This window comes from Dama dama, chromosome 14, assembly GCF_033118175.1.
Source record: "Dama dama isolate Ldn47 chromosome 14, ASM3311817v1, whole genome shotgun sequence".
Taxonomy (NCBI): domain Eukaryota; kingdom Metazoa; phylum Chordata; class Mammalia; order Artiodactyla; family Cervidae; genus Dama; species Dama dama.
This window is the reverse complement of record NC_083694.1, coordinates 26,238,661-26,258,705: the sequence shown is the minus strand read 5'-3', so window position 1 is coordinate 26,258,705 and position 20,045 is coordinate 26,238,661. Positions and strand designations below refer to the sequence as shown.

General features: G+C 37.7%; 1 protein-coding gene across 10 annotated transcripts in view; it reads left to right on the top strand.

Moving 5' to 3' along the window:
* Positions 1-20,045, top strand: part of ENAH (ENAH actin regulator) — a 157,638-nt gene that overhangs the window by 112,601 nt on the left and 24,992 nt on the right. For all 10 annotated transcript variants that reach the window (XM_061160140.1, XM_061160142.1, XM_061160141.1 and 7 more), the window contains one exon: positions 1,774-1,858. In XM_061160140.1, the coding sequence (XP_061016123.1) occupies positions 1,774-1,858 (85 nt within the window). The remainder of the gene's footprint in view (positions 1-1,773; positions 1,859-20,045) is intronic.

Below are 20,045 nucleotides of genomic sequence, written 5' to 3'. Positions count from 1 at the left end.
TTTTAACTTAAATATCCAAACATTATTTTTGAAAATAGTTAAACCATGATGGTCTTATGAGTTGCCCATGCTAAGTACTTAACATTTAATATTTTTTTTATAAATATAACTTTGGAAATACTGCCCCCAACTAGTTTATATATTTTCAAAAGTACCCTCCCACCTTGTTTGTTCCCCTCCCTCTACCAGAAGAGACAAGTAATGTACACTAAACATTAGTGTATGGCTTAAATTTGGCAGTCTATTTTTGTATCATTGTCTTGATATCAGAAAGGAGAGAATTCCAATCTGTTTACTCGACACTATATGTTTTAATTTATACAAACATTTAAATGCATTTTTAATTTTAGAAGCTTTTTGATTTTTTGTTGTTGCTGTTACTGATTACATGGAATTAATATATTTTTATATTTTCTTTATGTGGCTCTTAAAATAGCAGAGACTTTTAGGAAATCTAGTGAAGTATCATTGCAGTTGTCATCTAATTTGTCTTCAGAGGACAAATTAAATGATTAAAAACATGTAAAGAGATGAGGGAAAAATTAGTAGGTAAGTTCAGATCAAATTATTTTTCTACACTTGGGATATAACAAGTACTGTATTATATTCTAATGAACCTTATCCTTCTCTGTGAAATCTCCACTAGTATAAAATAGATACTTTGTGCTGTTAACTCAGATTTACAAGAATTTGCTTTAGCACTTTAGAAGTATTTATTAACTTCTTTTATACTAGTGATCTATAAAAACACTTTCAAAATATCTGCCAGGGGCCTTTGCTAGCACCCTAGAATTCACAAATATGTACAGCATTATCATTACGCATATATTTCTCTCCAAGAGTGGAAGATAACTACTATTTCTTTATTCTCTTCTTTACTGGATTAAATTCAAGATTGTTCTATTATAACTATAAGCATTGTATATTAGGTCCAGTATTTTATTTATCTCATTTTGTGACACAATTTTTATATCCAGTGACATTAAAATATCCCATTGTTTAGTGGCCTTCTTTATGAGATGCTAAAAATGGGTCTGCATTTTATATGACGTGGGAATGAATGGTCATTAGTTTCTCATGACAGAATCGTGTTGGTTTGAATGCAGGTTTTTTGTTTTGTTTTACCCCAAATGAAAAATTATTGCAGTTATCTCTGTTACATTAAAAGTCCAGATAAGTAGATTAATTATATGTATAAGTTTAGCAAATATTTGTTTTCACCAGTGCTGGAAATGCCAGGCCATTAAATAAGAATGGCAACTTAAAGTGGGCAAGTTTGATAAATGCATTAGCGTGCATCAGTCTAGTAATAAGGTTCTCATGCTTTCTCTCTCCTGTTTTTCATTTCCAGTGTTCTATTTAGGTGAGTTTTTGAATTCTGATTTTTCATTTAAGTTCTCCCTCTCCACTTCATGAATAAGTACCCCAAAGAGAATGTCTCATTGTCTTAGAAAATGTCAAGCTTAGGTGCCTATTCAGATGCTCATTGAACACTTGTTTTACTCAAGCTCTTCATATATAAATGTTTATTTTTCCTTTATTGTTGATGTTTTCCATTTGTTTCAAGTAAGCCTTCTGGAAATAATGACAGTATTTTGTTGCAGTCTTTCATTTGCTGTGTGTTATATGAAGCTTATATTTTATTTTGCTAAACAAAAAGAAGATACATTTGTAAATATGTGATGGTTTTATGTTATTCTCATGATTTTATCTCCTCTATTCAGCACAATATAAAGATAATATTCATTTATAATGTTTCCCTCCCTTTTTTAGGGCCAACATTGCCTAGGCAAAATTCACAACTACCTGCCCAAGTTCAGAATGGCCCATCACAAGAAGAATTGGAAATTCAAAGAAGGTAAATTCCCAAGTTATTATTTGCCCCTGTCTGCTGCAGAAGACCAGTCTGTGAACATCTGATATTGAACGTAGATTGTGTCTCATCACGTAATATGTACTGTAAGAAGTCTTTAAGACATCTTATTTTTATAGCTGTTATAAATTAATCTGTGATCATTATGGCTGTCAAGTGACTAATTTAGAAGGTTGAAATAGTGTTGACTGTATAAGGCATTGGACATTAGATAGGACTTAGTAATGAAGTATATAGTCATTCTGATTTTGATTAAACTGCTGGTTTAATGAAATCAATAATATCTTCATTATTTTCAGAGCAGTGTAGAAATACATTTGAAATTATAATACAGCTTCATCTAGGGATTGTTTTTTTCTGAATTAGCAAAATAGTCTCTAAATTATAAGCTACTTTATAACAAAACAGTTTTATAAAATTCAGGTACAATCAGTAACTAAAATTGAGCTAGTCAAACCAGGTGTCCTACTTAAACAAAGGAAAACTTTTTGGAGATGTTGCTGTTGCTTTTTGTTACTAGTAGATTACCCCTGTTTTGTTCTGGAGAATTGATAGCCATCATGTAGATGGAATTTTCCAATTGAAAGGCATTTGCTCCATGGCAAGCCAGTATTTTTTATTGTTGTCTTTGATTTGGACCTCACATTTGAAATATTCTGTATATTCTTTATGTTATCTTAATATATGTGCCATGTTTCACTGACAGATGGTCAAGGGATCTCTTGCTGTGGTTCTGTGTTAGTTGCTTTGCTGTGTAACTAGTTAGTCCTTGAAGAGTGCCCTCCAGGATCTCCCAAATGAGTTTTGTTTTTGACAGTCTGTATCTTCAGATAGTTCCAGAAATAGCCTCCACATTTGGTGAAACTCTGTCTGCCCTATAGAGTGATGCTGTGACAGATAGGAATAAAATGAGTTTCTGTAGAAATAAAGAGAATTGAAAGGATGCAATCATTTCTCTATGTTGAAAGTTTTAAACATACTAGGATAATTCTAACAGAAATTGTAATGATCTGTCTCTCACACACACAAAAAGAAAAGTAGTTAATAAAAAATGGGCATAGGGGACTTCCCTAGTGGTCCAGTGGTTAAGACTCTGTCTTTGCACTGCAAGGGGCACATGTTTGATCCCTGGCCAGGGAACTGATATCCTAAATATTAAGAGTAGTACATTTGTAGAAGGCTAGGAAGAACCAGGAGAAAACCCTGAACATAGTACATAGAGACAGAAACCATCTGCTAGTACTGCTGACTCATTCAGGGTCACAGATGGGACATCCGCTTTGCGCAGGGCTGTCAAGAACTTGCAGTGTACAATTTTAGTTGGAAATGAGTATTTTAAGTGCATTTTTAGTAATGGTTACTAGAACACCATGCCTCATGTATATTTTTTCTCTTTTCAAAGTGTTCATCTGAACTTGAAGTTTTTCTCTTTGTATATAAGTAGATGCTTTAGAGTTTGAAAATTGAAGATGTTTACATTACTTACTTGTTTAGTTGAAGACTTGAACTCAGTCATTTTGAAGCATGAAATCTAAACTTCTGAAAAGTTCATATAAATTTTCTATTTTCTGTCCACAGTCACGCATAGACTGTTTTCTCCTTCCACATGACACCCAACCAATTTCCTTTTCTCTGCAATATTAATTTCATCTTCATTCCTTTTCTTTACTCTCCACCCACTTCTTTTTTATTCTCACAGAATCTGCCTGTGTTTCCACAGATCTGCTGGACTTGCCGCTTCGTCATTTACTTAGACTCGTCTTCTCTCAGCCTACATGCGCCACTTGTGTTTCTTCCTTTTGATGCTTTAGAATCTCTTCTTTTTGCTAACCCTTCTCCTTTTCTCTCCTTTTTGTACCTCTTTGTTTTCTTATGTAAGGCTTTACACTAAACTGTCTTTGTTTTTTCTTTCTGCACACAGTATAACCTTTGAAAAATTGATGGTCTAGTTGGGTCTTGTAGTTTTATGCTGATGGCTTCAAAATCTACAGCTCCTAATTATCCAATAGAGATCTAGACCCATATTTCCAGTGAAATGGAGTAGTGTCATGGACCCTTTTTGAGAATTGGGAGAAAGTGGTAAACTACTGCCTACTTCTATCCTGTCCCCCCCACAGACACACCCTTGAGATATGTGTGTGTGTGTGTGTGTGTGCACACGTCTGCCCTTAACATGGTCCAGAGGATCACAGACCCCCTTAATTCCAACAATGGATCCTCAATGAGAATTCCTGTTGTAGAGCTCATCCACCTGGGTATCCCACTGATGCCTCAGTTTAACCCTTATGATGTCATTTGTAATGTACATTCCTTCTTCTAATATTTCTCCCAGAATTGCTGCTTAGAAAGTCTGTAATTATCTTTGTTCACGATATCTATTCAAGTACAGTTTATTCTTTCTTTCTCTAAAAGCCTGTTGGGTTTACTGTTCTGATATTCTCATTGGTAGTAGCTTTCTCCAGTAATTATTCCCTTATATACTACTGTAGATTTGACTTGCAGTTTTTCTGTCTTTAACCTAGATTCCTTTCAGTTTTTCCTACTTTATTACTGCCAGATTAATTTTTTTTATTAAACTTCTTTTGCTTAAACAGTACAGGAGGGTCTCAAGTTGAGGAGGGTAATCTGCTGCACACTTGTGCCTTCCCCTCATATCAATCACCAGATTTAAACATCTTTAACCATTTCTACCTTAAGTACTTTTGATGAGTTCTTCCGTAATAATTTGTTTATATTTCTGTTTCTTGATTAGTCACATTACAGAGAGTAGCTATTGAATCTTTGCTATGAAAAATGAAGATTTCTTTACTTCCCCTGCCAATTATGAGTAGTTACTATTTTTAGTTCCTCTAGGGCTTTGCTGGTAGCTCAGCAGTAAAGAATCTGCCTGCCAATGCAGGAGACACAGGTTCGATCCCTGGATCAGGAAGATACCCTGGAGAAGGAAATGTCAACCCACTCCAGTATTCTTGCCTGGAGAATTTAATGGACAGAGGAGCCTGGTGGTTATAGTCCGTGGGGTCGCGGAGAGTCGCGTACAGCTGAGTGACTAAACAACAACAGTCTTAGACAATATGTCTTAACTCCTAACTCTCTTAAGAGGAGTGCAGTGGTTCTGCACATCCCGCTGCCCTCTCTCTTCCATCCTGCCACCTAGTTTTGGCAGACACGTCATCTTTTTTATTATTTTCAGGGTTTATACATTTGCAGTCTTTCTGTTGCGTTGTTAAATTTCTGTCTTTATGTTGTAGGTGATCTTTCCCCCCCCCCTTCCTAGAATCCATTTAACCTTCTTAGTAACCACAGTAGTCTGAGTTTTCACCAAGATGTGATTAGATTAGGTTTTGGGGTCCTCCCCTATTTATTAAGCTCAATACTTAGTGGACTGTTTCTGTTTAAGATTTAGCCACAACTCCTAGATTTTTAAGAAATTTTAATTTCTGTAACCATTTCCTTCTGTTGCTTCTGTTCTCTTTTTGGGGAGCTCCTACTGATCAGGTGCTGGGCCTCCTGAGTTACTGCCTTATGATGCTTTTTCTCATTTCCTGCCTCTGTTTCTTTGTTCTGTATTCTTAGTGATATTTTTTAAGATATTTATTTATTTGTGGCTTCATCAGGCCTTAGCTGTGGTGCAAAGGCTTAGGAGTGCATGGGCTCTGTAATTTGTGGTGCACAGGCTTAGTTGCTTTTAGGCATATGAGATCTTAGTTCCCTGACCAGGGATCAAACCTTTGTCCTTTGTATTGGCAGGCGGATTCTTAAATCACTGGACCACCAGGGAAGTCCCTTCTTGGTGATATTTTTAACTGTACGTTCTAGACCAGAACTGTCTAGTAGAAATATAAGCTACATATTCAATTAAAATTTTTCTAGTAGCCATACTAAGTGCAAAAGTAAAAAGAAACATAAAATTATTTTTAATAACTTTATTTTAATCCATTATGTCCAAAATATCATTTGAAAATGAAATAAGTATAGAAATTAGAAGATATTTTACATTCTGTTTTTTCATACGGAACCTTCCAAATTCAGTGTGTATTTTTTTTTGCACTTATAGCATGTTTCTGTTTAGGCCGGCCACGGTATGAGTGCTCAAGAGGCATATGGCCCTTGGCCACCTGATTGGACAGCACAGAGGTTGACCTTCTGTAATTCAGCTTTATTCTCCAAGAGCCTTTTGTTGGGGTGCTCTGCTTAGTTGCTTAGTCGTATCCAACTCTTTCGCGACCCCATGGGTTGCAGCTCACCACGCTCCTCTGTCCACGGGGATTCTCCAGGCAAGAATACTGGAGTGGGTTGCCATGCCCTCCTAGGTTTTTGGGGCAGGAGGGCAACAGTTATTCCTTTTTCAAAACAGTGTGTTCTAAATTCTTGATCGTATCTTCAAACTTCCTTGTTTCTCTTCATTTGCTTGAATTATCTCCTTCCTATAGAGTGTTGGTGTTTGCCTTACTAGTTTTACTCAAATATCTGGTGATCTTTAGTGGTCTCTTTATCTCTTAAAAAAAAGAAAAAAGAATTGGTCTGAATGACATTAGTACCTGGCTTTGGTTTCCTCGTGGGGTTGGGTGCATATGGACAGCGTTCTTCCCGGGTTGAGAGCGGCCAGGGGTCTGTGCAGGTGGCCAGGCAGACAGACTGACAGGCTCTCTTTTGGGGTACAAGGGTGGGGAGCAGACAGGCCTCAGCCCAACAAAGCTGAGGTATCTGTAGTTCCACCAGACCTCCTAACTTCTCTGAGGCAGCTAATTCAGTTTGTCTAGTGGACAGGATTCTGTGGTAAATGCCATTTGATCAGTGCTATTCCATCTGTTGAGCTGAGGGTAGGGAGTGGAGGGATGACTGGTGCATTTTCTTCAGATAATGTGTGTGTTTCTTCATCAGATGGATTATGGTTGCGTTGCACACTCCCATTCTCTCTTATCTGCTCATCTCAAGTTAGGTCTTCCCCAGCTGCTTCTCGTGTCTGCTTCAGCCATCCTCCGTGTGTGTTCTGGACTCTGGATGCCTCCACTCTTCCGTCCAGTTGTGTTCCAAGCTGAGTGTTTTGTTCTAAGTGCTTACAGTACGTGAAGGTGAGGAGCGGTGGGCAAAAAGCCTCACCCTATTCACAGAATAGAGGGAATGTGGCATGGTGTAGTAGAAGGTGGTCAGTGCTTTGGGGAGAAATAGAGCTGAATAAAGGGAATATATATTGCGGGAAGGCAGGGGAAGTGGTTATAACTTTAAAGAGGTTGGTCAGAGTACATCTTCTGGAAATGAACGGAAGGAGTTAGCAGAGTAGATGTCTGGGTAAGCATGTTGCAGCAGAGGGAATGGTTCTGCAAAGCCGTAAGGCAGGACTGTGCTCACGTGTGTAGGGAGGAGCAAGGAGATGTTGAAGCTTTTGTCAAGAGAATAGGAGCGAAAAAGGAGTCATATCATGCAGGACTTTGCAGGCGATTATAAAGAATTTATCTTTTATTCTGAGAAAAATGAGGGACCCATTGGATGATTTTGATGGGAATGGTCTGGCTTAAAATTTTAACAGAATTAGTCTGGCTGCTCTAATTCTGTTAATTATGGGATTCCCTGGTGGCTCAGATGGTAAAGAGTCTGCCTGCAATGCAGGGGACCAGAGTTCGATCCCTGGGTCAGGAAGATCCCTTGGAGAAGGAAATAGCAACCCACTCCAGTATTCTTGCTTGGAAAATCCCATGGAGCGAGGAGCCTGGTGGACTACAGTCCATGGGGTCGCAAAGAGTTGGACACGACTGAGCGATTTCAACTTTTAGTCTGGCTGCTCTGTTGAGACCTTAACTAGGTGGGAGATAATGGTGGCTTCCCCAGGCAGTGGGAGCAGTAAGAAAGGTCCTCACATTACCTGGTGGACTGACTATACGTGGGTGTGAGAGAAGAGAAGGAGTTGTGGCTTTTAACATAAGCTAGTAGGAAGGATGAAATTACTATGAACTGAAATGGGCGAGACTGAGTAGATTTTGTTGGCAGAGATCAGATGAATTTTGAAAATGCTACACTTCAAGTAGCAATGTTGACTAGGTAGTTAGATGTACTAGTCTGTAGAAACTGGTAAAGAATTCTAGACATGTAACTCCTCCCTACCCTTTCTGTATTCCCAAAATCTGATGATAAATTTGGTCTACGAAAGACCACTCAGTGTAATTTCCTACTCTGTAATGGGTTTGTTTATGCATTCTTTTAATTCCATTAGCATTTTGGAGTAGGGAAAGATAGTCTGACTGGTCAAATCTACCAACTTGAATAAGAGTCCAGGCAGTCCTGTCACTCGCTGCCTGCATTCCTGGGGGGGTCAGCTCTCCTTTACATCCAGTTCAGTTCTTTGGCCTGGAGACTCCCACCCTGTGTCTCTTTCCTCTGTGTGACTGTCTATGCACCATACACTGTTTTTCCCTCTGTGCGTCTCTGAGTAGCATTTACCTCTTCTGTCCTGCCCTTCTTGTTCTTTCTGTCTTGTCATTTTTCTGTAGACTCTTCTCCAGGTATTTTTATGGTTTTCTTTTCTGAACTCCTACAGTTTAACCACACGCTTTTTATATTTTATTGTTCGCTGTTTATTTTACATATGAGTCTTAACCTCTACAGTAAACATTGTTGGCTACTTGAGAGTAGGGACCTGAATAAAGTTTTTAATAAAAAGCCGAAAAGCTAGTGGTACTGAATTCATTTATATGTAGGTGTTGGGACATCACAGGCAGAAAATAGGAGCTCGTAAGGTTGTTGGGACCATTAAATAATACACACTCTTTTCTTGCTGTCTGGGCTCTTCTGTCTGTGCTCTGAGAGGTGGTGTGAGGCATTCCTGCTGAGATGCCCTCTGAGCTGTGCCTTGAAGAGGGAGTGAAGTAGGATGCTGAATCTGATTTCTGAAGAATCTGCCTTTGTTCGGGATGGTCCATTGGACATTGAAGAACTTCAGTTGCACTTTAGGGACATGAGCTGTATAATGTGAAGACAAGGAATGGCCATCTGCTTTCTGGTTTCTGCAGTTTTGTTGATGAGTGATGTTACAAACTGAATAGTGTCTCCCAAGAAATCCACTACCTCAAAATGCAGCTTTTTGGAATTAGAGTTGTTAGTTATGATGAGGTCATACTCGAGTGAGATGGACCCCCTTTGTCCAACGTGACTGGTGTCCTTATAAGAAGATGAGAAAGTTACAGAAGCAAGATAACCATGTGAGGACACAGCGAACACCCTGTAAAGATGGAGGCAGAGACTCTAGTGATCCTTCTGCAAGGCAAGGAATGCCAAGAATTACCAGCCTTCCTGAGAAGGAAGAGGAAGGCATGGACCAGACTCTTCCCCTGGGGCCCTTAGAAGGAGCCAGCCCTGCCAACACCTTGATCTCAGACTTTAACCTCATACTGAGGGAGGGAGTTTCTGTTGTTTTAAGCCACCTAGTGTGTGGTTCTTTATTATGGCAGCCATAAAAACCAGAATAGGTGGTCACTAACTTAGTAGACCAGCAAAAGCTAAGCTGACCCAGGACAGAGAAGAGAAGATGTCGGTGAGAGGCCATACTGGAGCGGGGATGAGTGAAAGCAGCCAACTTGCTCTCTTTCCCTTGCTCAGTTGCCGTCACTGGCAGCCAGACCTGTAGAACTCAGGTGAGGAAGAAGAGTCCTCCTTGAGAAACTTGCTCAGCCAAGAGAAAAATCAAGGATGTTGACATCAGGGTCTTTCCCAGTGAAGCTCATTTTTTTAAGACCTTCTGAATCAGCTTTAGTACTGCTTATAAATGTGAGTGGACAGCCAGGGATCATCATATCTTTAAGGACAACTTCTACAACATGAAGACAGATCAAAACCAACAAAAAATTGATAATGGAGGAAATAGATGTAATAACAGGGAACAGAAGAAAACCTAAAAATATAATAGCTTCAGAGAACTAAGAATATATTTCATTCATAAAGCAAACATTTATAGCTATTTTAGACTTCCCTGAGATTCCAGAGATACTGCTCTCCTAATGTGGCAGGTGGGAAGTGGGTTCGATCCCTGATCAGGGAACTGGATCCTGCATGACAGAGCTTAAAGATCCCATATACTGAAACCAAGACCTGATATAGGAAAAAGATATCTGTGTGTGTATCTATATACTCTATATCTATATGTGTATATATCTATATGTGTGTATCTGTATACAAATGCATATATAGATATTTGTATCTATATGCAACATAGATACACACACATATATATATTTTAAAAAGAATCAGAGTGTAAGGAAATAGAAAATTTTTTTGAAACAGCATTAATTTTAGTAATAGGAGGTTTGAGAAATAAGATTGAGGAAATTGTCCTGAAAATAGCACTAAAAGAGATAGTATATGAGTATATAGTATATGAGGGGAAAAAAATAAAAGAAGATCAGATTAGGTGGCACACCATCCACATAATAGGAATTTTAGGAGAACAAAGAACAAAAATGTGAGGAAATGGAACCTGCAAACAAATAATATAAGGAAATTTCCTGGAATTCAGTGACCTGATCATGGTCGGGGTGCTGACTTTTTCTGAAAAGGGCCAGATAGTGAAGGTCTTAGACTTTGTGGGCCACAAGGTCCCTGTGGCATTAGTTCATCTCTGCCCCTGTAGCTTTGTAGGATGGGCCGAAATTTTCTGGGGGAAAGAAAAAGAGTAAGCAAACAAACAAAAATAGATCACCTGATACATTTGACCCTGTTGAGAGGGTCTAGAGTTCTGATGGAGAGTTTGGGGTAGGTATAGAAAAAAAGAATCAAATTCTGAAAATAACCATTTTTAACACCACTGTTAAGAAAGGAATTGTTCTGGAAAGTAAATATGGTCAGCATGAGTCAGTTAAGTGGCTGCTAATGTATCCAAAGTTCTGTCATGACTTTATTGGGAGAATAAGGAAGGTAAGATTTTTAGGAGGGTTAGAGGGTCTGGGAATTAAATCATTTATGTAGTACTAAGTCAGTAGATAACTTCTAAATCTGAAAGACTAAGAAGTATTAGTTCTAAACAAATGAATTAGTTAGAAACATAAATATCAAAAGTGTTGAATGTAGTTGTTTCTGGGGAGAGAAATCAGAAGTGATGAAGAGTTGAGAAGATGATTACTGCGTTGGATTCAGCTCATTCACTCAGTCGTGTCTGACTCTGCAAACCCATGGACTGCAGCATGCCAGGCTTCCCTGTCCATCACCAACTCCCAGAGCTTGCTCAAACTTGGGTCCATCAAGTTGGTGATGCCATCCAACCATCTCATCCTCTGTCATCCCCTTCTCCTCCTGCCTTCAGTCTTTCGAGCATCAGGGTCTCATCCAGTGAATCAGCTCTTTGCATCAGGTAGCCAAAGTATTAGAGCTTCAGCTTCATCATCAGTCCTTCCAGTGAATATTCAGGACTGATTTCCTTTAGGATGGACTGGTTGGATCTCTTTGCTATCCAAGGGACTCTTAAGAATCTTCTCCAACACCACAGTTCAAAAGCATCAATTCTTCGGCACTTAGCTTTCTTTATAGTCCAACTCGCACATCCATACATGACTACTGGAAAAACCATAGCTTTGACTAGACGGACCTTTGTTGACAAAGTAATGTTTCTCCTTTTTAATATGCTGTCTAGTTTGGTCATAGCTTTTCTTCCAAGGAGCAAGCGTCTTTTAATTTCATGGCTGTGGTCACCATCTGCAGTGATTTGGGAGCCCAAAAAAATAAAGTCTGTCACTGTTTCCACTGTTTCCCCATCCGTTTGCCATGAAGTGATGGGACTGGATGCCATGATCTTCCTTTTTTGAATGTTGAGTTTTAAGCCAGCTTTTTCACTCTCCTTTTTCACTTTCATCAAGAAGTTCTTTAATTCCTCTTTGCTTTCTGCCATAGGGTGGTGTCATCTGCATATCCGAGTTTATTGATATTTCTCCTGAGAATCTTGATTCCAGCTTGTGCTTCATCCAGTCTGACATTTTGCATGATGTACTCTGCATAGAAGTTGAATAAGCAGGGTGACAAAATACAGCCTTAACGTACTCCTTTCACAACTTGGAACCAGTCTGTTGTTCCATGTCTGGTTCTAACTGTTGTTTCTTGACCTGCACACAGATTTCTCAGGAGGCAGGTCGGGTGGTCTGGTATTCCCATCTCTTGAAGAATTTTCCACAGTTTGTTGTGATCCATACAGTCAAAGGCTTTGGTGTAGTCAAGAAAGCAAAGTAAGTGTTTTTCTGGAACTTGTTTCCTTTTTCTGTGATCCAACGGATGTTGGCAATTTGATCCCTGGTTCCTCTGCCTTTTCTAAATCCAACTTGAATATCTGGAAGTTCATGGTTCACATACCGTTGAAGCCTGGCTTGGAGAATTTTGAGCATTACTTTGCTAGTGTATGAGATGAGTGCAGTTGTGCAGTAGTTTGAGCATTCTTTGGCATTGCCTCTCTTTTGGATTAGAATGAAAACTGACCTTTCCAGCCCTGTGGCCACTGTTGAGTTTTCCAAATTTGCTGGCATATTGAGTGCAGCACTTTCACAGCATCATCTTTCAGGATTTGAAATAGCTCAACGGGAATTCCATCACATCCTCTAGCTTTGTTTGTAGTGATGCTTCCTAAGGCCCACTTGACTTCTCATTCCAGGATGTCTGGCTCTAGGTGATTGATCACACCATCATGGTTATCTGGATCATGAAGATCCTTCTTGTACAGTTCTTCTGTGTATTCTTGCCACCTCTTCTTCATATCTTCTGCTTCTGTTAGGTCCATACCATTTCTGTCCTTTATTGTGCCCATCTTTGCATGAAATGTTCCCTTGGTGTCTCTAATTTTCTTGAAGAGGTCTCTAGTTTTTCCCATTCTATTGTTTTCTTTTATTTCTTTGCATTGATCACTGAGGAAGGCTTTCTTATCTCTCCTTGCTATTCTTTGGAACTCTGCATTCAGATGAGTATATCTTTCCTTTTCTCCTTTGCCTTTTGCTTCTCTTCTTTTCCCAGCCATTTGTAAGGCCTTAGACAACCATTTTGCCTTTTTTGCATTTCTTTTTCTTGGGGATGTTGGGGATGGTCTTGATCACCACCTCCTGTACAATGTCTCCTACCTCTGTCCTTAGTTCTTCAGGCACTGTATTAAATCTAACCCCTTGAATATGCATCTCTTCCACTGTATAATCATAAGGGATTTGATTTAGACCATACCTGAATGGTCTAGTGGTTTTCCCAGTTTCTTCCATTTAAATCTGAATTTGGCAATAAGGAGCTTATCTGAGCCACAGTCAGCTCTTGGTCTTATTTTTGCTGACTGTATAGAGCTGCTCCATCTTCAGCTGCAAAGAATATATCAGTGTGATTTTGGTATTGATTCTTCTGGTGATGTCCATGTGTAGAGTCATCTTTTGTGTTGAGGGTATTTGCTATGACCAGTGCATTCTCTTGACAAAACTCTGTTAGCCTTTGCCCTGTTTCATTTTGTACTTCAAGGCCGAACTTGCCTGTTATTCCAGGTATCTCATGACTTCCTACTTTTGCATTCCAGTCCCCTGTGATGAAAAGGACATCTTTTTTTGGGTGTTAGTTCTAGAAGGTCTTGTAGGTCATCATAGAACCATTCAACTTCAGCTTATTCAGCATCATTGGTTGGGGCATAGACTTGGATTACTGTGATACACAGTATTGTTCTTTATAGTGTCAGACTTTACTTTCATCACCAGTCACGTCCACAACTAGTTGTTTTCGCTTTGGCTCCATCTCTTCCTTCTTTCTGGAGTTATTTCTCCACTCTTCTCCAGTAGCTTATTGTACACCTACTGATCTGGGGAGTTCATCTTTCAGTGTCCTATCTTTTTGCCTTTTCATCCTGTTCATGTGGTTCTCAAGGCAGGAAAACTGAAGTGGTTTGCCATTCCCTTCTCCAGTGGACCACGTTTTGTCACAACTTTCCACCATGACCTGTCTGTCTCGGGTGGCCCTACAGTGCATGGCTCATAGTTTCACTGAGTTTGACAAGGCTGTGATCCATGTCATCAGTTTGGTTAGTTTTCTGTGAGTGTTGGATTAGTGTTTTATTATAAACTTTGTAACACTTTGACCTTCTAAACTATTTTAGAAGTTTAATTTTAAAATTTTTCATGAGGGTAAAATTGAGTTGATAAAATGAATGTTTACCTTAGATGTTAAATCTTATTAGTCCAATACTTTTGCTATAGTAAGATGATGATAGTATAGTTTTCTATTCATGTATTGTGTGTCATTTGTTAATACCAATTTCTGATTCCTACTCATACTATTAATTTGGCTTCCTTGGCTGACTGATGAAAAAACATATTCCAAGAAACATGAGTCAGTCCTGTGTCAGTCTCAGCATAGAACTTAATTTAGTTAGTATCTATAAATAGTTTGCAAATCACTACTACCTGAAAGTTATAAGAGGGGAGTAATAACCCCAGCACAGAAGTAGGAGTTGCAACGATGAGAGTATACTGTTCTCCGATAAGCCTTCAGAGGCAGGATGGACCAAGAGTTGACCGCCTTCTCTTGTGAGTATTGTCTCCTGTCTCAGGAGTTTTGTAATATTAAAAACTTTATTATCTTGTTTAGTTTTATCCATTGTTTGTTTGTTTACTAATAGAGAAATGAAATTCTCACATTTTATTTATGCTATTTTATTTTCTGTCAAATGTTGGTAGCATTAGTGTTACTGAATATTATCAACCTGGAGCATTTTTCCCAATCCACCCTCCTACTTCATTATGTTGAAATTTAAGTTACTTTTCATTTACCTAGTGCTATTTTTTTGTTATACATAAGGCTGAATGAAATGTATTTTCAAATTTTAGTATAGATTTTGCTTGCTGTAAGAAAAATAAGTCTTTGAGTTAACATAAACTAAATATGTGTTCAGGTATATAAAAAAGCTATTGATCTTATTATTGCCTGGTGCTTTGTGCATTGGGGATAACTCTTCTCAGGAAGAAATAGAAATTTTGGTGGTGGGAAGAATTTTTCCCGATAGTTTTAAATGCTCGTTATGGCTATAATATTAGTCATTTGCACTATTTTTTTTATGAAAAAATATATTTTCTCAGAAACTTTTTAATTGCTGTAAAATGCATATCCAACAGAAAAATTAGTCTCCAGAATGTTTCCATCATTCAGAATTAGGGTCTGTGTACTTTGAAAAAATTTTCAGTTGGAAACAGTCATTTGTAGTCAGAACTCTGGGAAGAAGAATCATGTGCATTTCCAGTGTGTGAGTTGGCAGTGATATTTCTAAGAAAAGCAGAGTTTATAAATTTGGAAACTGTCCCCCTAAAAAGATATACAAATGTCTTGCTTTAGAAGTCAAAACATGAAAGTCAGTAGATTTAAATATACCATCCAATTTAGGTGGGAATTATTCATTCCACTATGGATTTGTAAGCCTGAGATTTTGACACACAACTTGGGAAAATATGTTTAGATGTGTTTCTTTTCAGTGAGCAGGCTAAAAATTAGAGACTTCAAACACTTTTTCTTTCTTGCATTTTTCTTCCTTTCAAATAAAAAAAATAAATAACAGAATCTCCTGCTGCTGTAGGAACCGCCTACTTCAGTCTTCCGTCAGTGAACTTGGATGATCTGTCTGGCATTGTGCTCTTTTCTTACATCAGTATATTCCTTTTCTTTCATAGCCTGAAAACCCAGGTATTATGACATGTGGAACTGTTCTTTTAAGTCAGGATACATTGGTTGGTAATGCCATTATTTAATAATTCTTTCAGATTCACTTTACTCATACCTGGCCTTCTACCTGTGCTTTAAGCTTATTTTTTGTGTTAAAAGTGGTCTAGAGAAGCAGCCATTAACTGGGGGGTTAAGAAAAAAAACCAAGAATTTGGATGAGAAGTGAAATGTAGTCTTAGAGTACTATGTGGCTCAGCTGTGAACAGCGTTTACATTATCATATTAATAATGTAAACTCTGAATGAATATTGATATAACCAAAAATCAGTATTTTCCCATGACTATATTGAGAAAAGCCTGTGTGTGGTGAGGGAGTTGCAAGAGATATCTTATGTCAGTAGACATATTTTATAAAATTTAAATAATGAAAAAAACTGACATATCTAAAGAAACAAGCCAAAAGAGTTGACAGTAATATCTCTGATATGCTGAAAACCGAGATGGGAGGATTGGAGCAGTGAACTGCTGTGTTTTTCTTACAAACTTTAAAAACTATGTGCTTGTATTATTTTGATAGAATAAAATGAAAGAGGTAACACAGGATTGTAACAGAGCCTAATAAATTAAATATTGTAGTCATAGATCTTAGTACAACTACATTAAAAGTTGAATACTTTCCCCTAGCTTCTGTTTTCAAATATATTCTAATTAGAATAATATGGGTATATCTTTTGTCTTCTGGACCCAGTAGGTTGTTTAGAGTATTACATTTAATATGCTCTTACTTTTTGATGAGTATTGTGTATTTCAAATGCAACATAAGCCCTACCTGAGTTTATTCATTCAGTTCAGTTCAGTCACTCAGTCATCCGACTCTTTGCGACCCCATGAATCGCAGCACGCCTGGCTTCCCTGTCCATGACCAACTCCCGGAGTTTACTCAAACTCAAGTCCATTGAGTTGGTGATGCCTTCCAGCCATCTCATCCTCTGTCATCCCCTTTTCCTCCTGCCCCCAATCCCTCCCAGCATCAGGGTCTTTTTCAGTGAGTCAACTCTTTGCATCAGGTGGCCAAAGTATTGGAGTTCAGCTTCAACATCAGTCCTTCCAAAGAACACCCAGGACTGATCTCCTTTAGGATGGACTGGTTGGATCTCCTTGCAGTCCAAGGGACTCTCAAGAGTCTTCTCCAGCACCACAGTTCAAAAGCATCAATCAGCGCTCAGCTTTCTTCACAGTCCAACTCTCACATCCATACATGACCACTGGAAAAACCATAGCCTTGACTAGACGGACCTTTGTTGGCAAAGTAATGTCTCTGCTTTTTAATATGCTATCTAGGTTGGTCATAACTTTCCTTCCAGGTAGTAAGCATCTTTTAATTTCATGGCTGCAGTCACCATCTGCAGAGATTTTGGAGCCCCCAAAAATAAAGTCTGATGCTGTTTCCATTGCCTCCCCATCTATTTCCCATGAGGTGATGGGACCAGATGCCATGATCTTAGTTTTCTGAATGTTGAGCTTTAAGCCAACTTTTTCACTCTCCTCTTTCACTTTCATCAAGAGGCTCTTTAGTTCCCCTTCACTTTCTGCCATAAGGGTGGTATCATCTGCATATCTGAGGTTATTGATATTTCTCCCGGCAATCTTGATTCCAGCTTGTGCTTCATCCACCCCAGTGTTTCTCATGATGTACTCTGCATATAAGTTAAATAAGCAGGGTGACAATATACAGCCTTGACATACTCCTTTTCCTATTTGGAACCAGTCTATTGTTCCATGCCCAGTTCTAACTTTTGCTTCCTGACCTGCGTTTAGGTTTATCAAGAGGCAGGTCAGGTGGTCTGGTATTCCCATCTCTTTAAGAATTTTCCAGTTTATTGTGATCCACACAGTCAAAGGCTTTGGCAGATGCTGGTTATTCAAAAATAATAATTTTGTCTTATTATTAAAAACATTCTTCTGAATACACCTTATTTCTTGCCCTCATCCCTACAGTGATATCATTATCCCTCAGAAACTTTGGCAGAATGAAGTCAGTAATGTACCCTAAAAATCAGATTTTATTATTTGTCAGTATTTTTAAGCAGCTATTTCTCATAAGCAGGACTACCATAGGTGTCTTCTGTTTTTCTCTTGCACTTACTGAGTATGATGATCTGTCCAGAAAGAAGCTTTGTGTTTTTGTGCTAATAGAAGAGGGCTTGGACTTTTCTTTTTGTTTAATAATCAATTAAGGAAACATGAAAGGTAGAGATTTATGGAAAGATTTTATTGGTTCATTGATACTGCTGGGAGGAACAAAAGACAGCATACACACTTCTGTCATGTAGCACTCCCTCTAGTCAGAACTCGGTCAGCTTATCAGTCAGTCCAGGGAAAGTCTCAATTTGAAATTTCCAAATAATTATTACTATAGCTCACATTTATTGAGTGTTCTTATGCCCCAGGTACTTATTAAAGAGCTTTCATGATACTGTCTCATTTAATCTTCCTGCCAATGCTTTGAAATATTTTATGTGTAAGATGAATATAACCTTTTATTTTAAATCTTAGGGCAGGTTAATTTTTATAGCAGTTTAATCATTTAAGTTGAGCTGGATACCTGGAGACATTTTCTTGCTCTCTTATATTATGTATGGAAGGTAAAAAGCAAACTATTTTAGAGCCACACGCAGGAGGCTTCTGCAGGTTTTAATATAATTGCAGATATTTTTATAGTCATATTTGAAGTCCTAGAGTTAAAATTTTTAGTCAAATTGAATATAAATATGAGACATTCTATACTTCCTTAGATAAGGAGATAAAAATATGACTTTTTCTAATTTAATGAAACATTGATAGGGTTGAAAGCATAGGTGTTGGCAGAAAGGGTAAATTTAACAAAGTAATTCTAAAATTTACCTAGAAAGAGTTAAATACCTGAGAATCATCTAGAAAAATTCAAAAAGAAGAGTAATAAGAATGGCTTCATCCTAGTAAATATTAAAGTATACTTTGGGTATCAGAGCATCAAGATATTAGTGCCTTGCAGACAAGCAGATCCATGCTCCAGAACATTTGGAAGTTCAGTAATAGCACATGTAAAGGTGACATCTTAAATCAGGGCTATAAACTATTCAATAATAGGTTCTGTGATATAGGTCACTTCTTCACGTGTTAAGCCCAAGACAGATTTCATATGAACTAAGGCTATTATTGTAAAAAATAAAAGTATGAAAGTGTTAGCAACTATATAATCTTTTTGTGGGACAAGGCTGCCTAAGAAGGATATCGAAAGCAGGTTGCAAAAGGAATAATATTACTCGATTTTCTATATAAAATTAAAAGCCTTATTACAAAACATTTTCAAAATCAAAGACATAAAGCCATAATAAAAGTTAATACCTACGACCGACATGTGACAAAGCATTGTTACCTTTAATATAGAAAAGAACCTTTTAAAGAAATATGGAGTATTAACTCTCCCAAGAGAAAGCTGATCAAAGAACATATGCAGTCAATACTAATATAAAAATCAGTAAACAAATTGTAAAATATTTAACATCAGAATTAAATAAATGAAAATTGTTACATGATATCAATCATATTAGCAAAGATTAAAAACAATGATAGTGTTCAGTGTCAGTGAAAGGAAAGAAAAGTGGATATTCTCATATACTGTTGGACTGCTGGCGAGTGTTAATTGGCACCACTATTGCTGAAGACAATTTGGAACTTATATATCAAAAATCTTGATATTTATATATTTTCATCTAGTAAATCTGTGTGGATGATGATGCTTAAGAAGCAGTTACAAAATGGTTCAAAGATACGTGAGGATAAATATTTATTGCCATATTAGGCTAACATATTGTACCATATGAGACTGCTCAAACTAGGAACAACTGAACTACACAGGCATGAAAAGTAAAGGTGCAAAACTTTACTTAGTGCGTTAAATACCTTTTACAATATATCAAGTGGGAGAGGAAAACAGATTTCAGAGTGGTAGAGAAATACTCTGTTTTATTTGGTTTTTGGTTTATATTCCTCATATTCCTCATGTATTTTTATATGAGGAAAAGTCTGGAAGCATGAATGCCAAAATGTTAATTATACTGACCTCTGGATATGAGATTTAATATGATTTAAAGTTTATTTCTTCTCTTATCTGTTTTTTCCCCATTCACCAAACTTTTATTAAGCTACTGCTGTCACTAGCCATTATATTTTCTGATATGATAAAATATAATTTGTACAATGAAAATTTGGTGTCATTTTAGGAAGGCAATGACAAATTAGAAATATTTTCATTAAATGAAATAATGTCTTGGTCATTAAAGTAGTATGTTCAGTTATTCATTTCTTTGGACCACTTTATTCAGGAAAAGTGCAGGATAAAATGTGATACTAGTGTAATGTGCTGTAGCAGCGAAAACGATCCTAATAAGAGACATTTTTTTCATGTGTATGTAACATAAGCTGTCTCTACTGAACATAGCCCTTCTCGTGGAAGGAGGGATGTTGATTGCATGGTCTACACTGCTTT